The following is a 6099-nucleotide window of genomic DNA, read 5'->3' as shown; positions in this document are numbered from 1 at the left end:
AAGGACTCCCCCTCCTTTTGGACAGGTGAAGATTAATTTTGGTGGCTCTTTTCACAATTCACAAGGCTGTGTGCGATTCATTATTCATGATCATTTTGCTCAAGCTACAGTAGTGGGTGCAAAGTCTTTTGAGGCAAATACGATGATTGTTATGGAACTTTAAGCAGCTTGGGAGGTTCTTTCGATGGCGATCCTTTCATCGGGTTGCAGGCAAGTGATTCTAGGGACTCCACGATGGTCATTAATTGGATTCAAAAAATTTCAAATGACCGACGGATCAATCCTCCTTTAGTCTATATTCTTCATCTCTATTCATTTCTGAATCATTTTGAAGCTCAACATGTGTTTAGAGAAGGGAGCAGTGCAGCGGATTGGCTGGCTTCCCAACGTCAGTTCATTTCTTTTGATAGCTTCTCTATTCTGCCTTTTAATGCAGTTTTTATTTTGCATAGAGATCCCTAGGTAGATTCTTATCTCGGGAACTTTAATTACTTTTATAGTTTGCTCGGTTGTTCTTTAGTTTGATGATTTTCTTTCTTTATTTTTTCTGTGGACTCCAAAAAAATCCACCCTCTAATGATTAGGTTACGTGTCGCTGTTGAAACAGCGCTAATAGTTGACGATGCCGCGGTCATGGCCATTCCAACCACTGCGAAAGCTACAGAACCGTTGTTTTACCAAAAAAAAAAAAAGGGCTACCGAACTGCTCTCCATGCTTTTCCTAGTCGTTTGGACCGCCACTAACTCCTTTCTTTCTTGTAGTGTTGCATTAAATGATATCTTAGGTCAGCACCACCACTCGAGACAAATTGACTAATAAACTAAACAGATGTATATTTTATTCCTATTTGTAAACTTATGTGAATTGGATCGATGCGAAATGTAGGTTGGCTTAATACCAAAAAATAGAAAATGTAAGTTGGCTCCAGTTTTAATTCCATTCTGGCTGGTTGTCATGCTTTAGGTCGGAGGAGCAGACCAATAGCAAGCCTACTGTATGGACGACCAGAGAAGCATTGACCTCGAAAATGTTGGAGAGATTAATTTGCTTCGCATAATTTCCAGATCCCAAGCATCCTTCCGTTCCTCTCGCTCCAAACCATGTGGTCATTAATCCTTAAGCCTCTCATGTGTTGAATCTTGGGATACCATCCAACTTCAAACACCAAGAAGAACCACCGATCCCTTCCTATCCACCCCCATCACCTCCCCTCACCTAAGGCTGATGAACTCCACCAACAGCCCCACTCTAAGCCCCCATGGAGGTCCTGACGTCTTGCTCAGCCCCCAGCACAGCGGCAAGCTACGCTATATTCTCGGCTTCTCCGTCGGCACCCTTCTCTTCATCGCCTGCATCACGTTTGTATACTACTTATGCACCCGAGCCAACGTGCCGACCCAGGCACCGCACCGGCGGTCGAGTGGGCCTGCCGGTGAGGCAAGGGTGGCCGACGCCGAGGCCGGGGTCGATGAGGCTACCCTGATGAGCTACCCCGAAGTGCTTTACTCCAAGGTCAAGGTCAAGGGGTCGACGATGACGACCATGGCCTCTTGCTGCTCTATATGTCTTGCCGACTACAAGGACACCGACGTGCTTCGTGTTCTGCCGGACTGTGGGCACCTGTTCCATCTCAGCTGCGTCGACCCATGGCTGAGGTCGCATCCGACGTGCCCGTTGTGCCGCACCTCGCCGTTGCCGAGCCCTATTTCGACGCCTTTGGCTGAGGTTGTTCCATTGTCAAGGCGATCATGGAATGTATGAATTGATACACAGGGCAGGAAAGAACTTTGTTAGGGTGTTTTTTTTTTCATGACATGATACTCTTCTGTGAATAGTGTGTGTCTCAATTCAACTCAAGCTATGTTTGCATATTAAGCACATTATTAGATACAGTTGTATTCTTTCCTTGGAGAAGCAGGAAGGTGTTAGACCCTTCTAGTTTGAGCTTGGGGATCACTGGTTAGGGCTAGCAATGATGTGTAATTTGGGCAGGGTTGTTGGTTCATGGTGCGAATTCATCTTCTATCCCTCTAGCTATGGCTGAAGCTTGAATTGCTTTGTTTAGTTCAGGTTTCATGAATAGGAGCGGGTGTAACTTCTCAACTTAATTTTCTTAATTACAAGAGAAAAATGAAGGGAAAGGAATTAGTTATGTTTCACTTACTCTACCGAAAAGGAAAGAATATATAAAAAAATAAAGTAAAAGGACATGCTGGCTTCTTCCAGGTAGGCAACGAGAGACATTTCATCTTTTCCGATCTGCATAGTGATATAAAGCCTTCGTTTCATCCGTTTGCAGTTGTCGCCCACATGGATGTTGCGTGTCATTGGTTGCTACCCAACCTTTCATTGATAACCTTTCAAAAAAAAAAAACTTTCATCGATGACCTAAAAAAAAGAAAACCGTGCTTCGAAATCAATCGCCCCTTTATTTCAATTCTTCTTCGATCTCCGAGTTAATTTATTAGAGTTCTAACTTCTAAGCCCACGTTAGGAGGTACCTTTTTGTACTCACAAAACTATTCCATGACAATGACTATAATAAATGTTCAAACAAAAAAAGATCCCTTCGATATTGGCTAAATTGTTTCTATTGTGTCACTTGAAAGCCTTCTGTTACTAAAATTAATTTCTTAAATAAAATTATCAAGATATCGGGCGGTTGTTTGTGAGAACAATGGAGTTACGTACGTAGAAAATGCTGACAACTGCCAGAGAAAGAGTTAGCAAGATAAGAAAAAATTATTGGATTTATAGTTTCAAAAATAAATTTAAATAAATTTATAATTTTAAAATAAATTTTAAAATTTAATTTATCATCTAATTTTATATTTAATTATGGAATATATCTAGCAATGATTTCCAGTGCGGAAATTAAATCATATGTATAAATAAGAAAAGATTCAATATATATGAATTCAATCCAAAAAACTTGTGGCCTGAGTTAATCTTGTGCAGATGAGATATTGTCTCTTACAATTTATAATCTTTATTTATCATATTTATTGAGATGTTAAATATAATTTATAAAATTCACAAGGAGAGAGTTTCTTGATATGATATTAGATATTTATAAATATCTTATTTGATTTTACAAGTAAGATATGCTAAGAAACTTAGCCTGCTGAAGAAGTAAGCTAATTGCTTGTACATATCTTTTACTATTATTTAAAGGAGGATGTTTTTAACTGCTATTCAAAGGAGGATCTTTTTTACTGTTGTTTAAAGGAGGAATTCTTTTACTCCTATTTAAAGGAAAATCTCTTTCACTGCTATTCTAAGGAGGATTTGGAGCAGAAATTTTTGTGGCATCATGTCATGTATGTAGAATAATTTTTTATAAAATTTATTATGAAAATATTATAAAATTAGATATTTTGTCTAACAAATACAAGTCATCGTTGTCTCTACTACTATGCATTGTATAATAATTTTATGATAAGAGTTTAGACTTGCTAAGTTCTATAAATGAGAAATTTAAATTTTTCATATGAAAAGTTAAATTATTGTTATAAGGACTAAATAGCTTATTTCTTTGATATTGTGTAAGATATATTTTTAATTTCATGATTGATCTTTATTAGTTAACCAACTGATGCTATTATTACTTCTTCATTTGAATATTGTATATCATAATTACATCTATTAGTTGGAGATAAAAATACAAACTTTATTTCCTACGGTATCAAGGTCATAAGGTATGCTATGTTGATTTTTTTTTAAAGGATGTTTTAAGACTATTTATAATTATTTTTGTCTATAGTTTTAAATTGAACATAACCCATAATAGTGGGAGTTGGTTAATCTAATGTAGGAAGATGCAAAATCCCCAACAGATAATGCACATTTCTATTTAAGAAATTTACTGATTTGATAATTTGTAAAATCCCTAATGGGTAATGCATTTGTTAATTTATACTTTTGTGTGGATGATTATACCATTTGTGAAATTCCCAACGGATAATATAAATTGTACAATATATTAAGATTGATATATATATATATATATATATATATATATATATATATATATATATATATATATTCTTAAATAATTAATTATGTTCTTTCTCTTTTTTTTTTCAAGTACTTTTCATGAATTCCCATGGGTAAGTGAATTATTTTTTGGACATATCATATGATGTATGAGTTTATAATTTTGTATGTTATGGCAGTAATTTATTTACCTACACCAAGTAGTAGATCTATGTTTGGTGATATCCTAAAATTTGAGGCCTTAGATGGCACCAATTATGTTGACTAAAAGGAAAGGTTGATATAAATGAAATGATCTTCATTGATCAACCTCTTATCAAAACAAATCCAATAATCGATCAAGCTGAAATAGCCAAATATAAAGACGAATTGAAGACTTATAATATCTGGAAGCTAGCTAATGATGTCTCTAGATATTATATCTTAGCGGCCTTAGTAAAACTCTTTGATTGACTTATTTTCATACGGAGGGCACCAAGAAAATATTAGATAAATTAGAGCAAAGTTTAGAAAGAAATCTGATTATCATATGAATAACTTATGGAAAAAAATTTTAAGAGCTAAATGTGAAGAAGGGGCTGATGTAAGGAAGCATGTCAATGATATGGTTACTATAACAGATGAATTGGTATATCATAGCAGAGTCTTATAAGTACATTGAAGATTTCTATACTTTAGTTGAGACATAATGGAAGATTGAAAATCTTATCGATAAGATTGATCGCCAAGAAGATAGAAGATCTATGAAAATATTTGAGAATATTTTGTGGCTGTTTCCATGAAGATCAAGTATGTGGGGTTGTCATGTTGTGGCAATCTCATACTTAGAGATGGTATTGATAGCTAGTGATGCTATTCAGATGATCCCTTGCCTTATCTTCATGATATCAATGATCTTGAGCACGAAAGGCACCAGAGATCTTGGGCTTCTGTGGTCGCAGCTTTAGGCCATTCGTGTTCAAGGTAAATAGGTCAGCATGGTCCAAAGTCAGTTCACTTCGGTAATAGTTGAGGTCCCACCTCATCTGACATGACTGTTGGTTCATGATGTGAATCATCTTCTACCCCTCTAGCTATGGCTGAAGAATGAATTTCTTTATTTAGTTCATACTTCATGAGTAGGAATGGGTTTAAATTTTTAAACTTAATATTCTTAATTAAAAAAAAAAAAGTAGAAAATAGTTATCTTTCACTCACTCTACAGAAAATGAAAGAATATATAAAAAATAAAGAAAATTGACTTGTTGCCTACTTCTAGGTAGCTATGAGAGACATGCCATCTTTTTCTGCATCATATGAAGAGTGACATAAAGCCTTGTTCCATCAGGTAGTGGTTGTTGCCTACATGGATTTTAGGTGTCATTAATTGTTGCCTACATGGATTTAAGAGCAACTGCCCAAAGGGGAGTTACGTATGTAGAAAATGCTGATATCAGCTAGAGAAAGAGTTAGCAAGACAAGAAAATCCTATTGGATTTATGGTTTTGAAAATAGATTTAAATGGATTTATGATTTTAACATGATTTTTAAGATTAAATTTATCATCTAATTTTATGTTTAATTTTAGAACATATTTGGGTATGATTTCAGATGTGAGAATTAAATCACGTGTATAAATAAGAGCGAATTCAATGTGTATGAATTCAATGCAAAGAACTTGTGGCCAGTAAGTTAACCTTGTATCGAAGGTAGAAAGATATGTCCCTTGAGATGTTGTTTTTTTGAATTTGTAATCTTCATTTATCATCTTTATGGAGGTGTTAAATATGGTTTATGAAATTTACAAAGAGAGAGTTTCTTCATATGACATTGGATCTCTATAAATATCTGATCATTTGGTTCTACCAATGAGACATGTTGAGAAACCTAGCCTGCTTGAACGAAGCAAGCCAATTGCTTGTAGATATCTTTTACTATTATTTAAAGGAGGACACCTTCTACTGCTATTCAAAAGAATATCTTTTTACTGTTAGTTAAAGGAGGAGATATGTCCTTAGGATAAGAAATGTTCTTACTCAAGCTCAATCGGATTTATCTTTCCAATTTTAATATGGCTCACTTTCCCAAAATAGACATGACTGGTAGAAAGAAATTTATAAAAG

The 6099-nt window shown here is 35.1% G+C and overlaps 1 protein-coding gene across 1 annotated transcript; it reads left to right on the top strand.

Moving 5' to 3' along the window:
- On the top strand, positions 1–1872 carry LOC105034126 (putative RING-H2 finger protein ATL71). The gene has a single exon (XM_010909176.3). It carries the CDS (start codon positions 1226–1228, stop codon positions 1760–1762), a length of 537 nt encoding a protein of 178 aa, XP_010907478.2. The 5' UTR covers positions 1–1225; the 3' UTR covers positions 1763–1872.
- Positions 1873–6099: the final 4227 nt, after the last annotated feature.

This window comes from Elaeis guineensis, chromosome 2 (genome assembly GCF_000442705.2).
Source record: "Elaeis guineensis isolate ETL-2024a chromosome 2, EG11, whole genome shotgun sequence".
NCBI lineage: Eukaryota > Viridiplantae > Streptophyta > Magnoliopsida > Arecales > Arecaceae > Elaeis > Elaeis guineensis.
This window is presented reverse-complemented; position numbering and strand designations above follow the sequence as displayed.

Coding starts and splice junctions, on each gene's coding strand:
- LOC105034126 (XM_010909176.3), top strand. CDS start 1,226: ATGAACTCCACCAACAGCCCCACTCTAAGCCCCCATGGAGGTCCTGAC.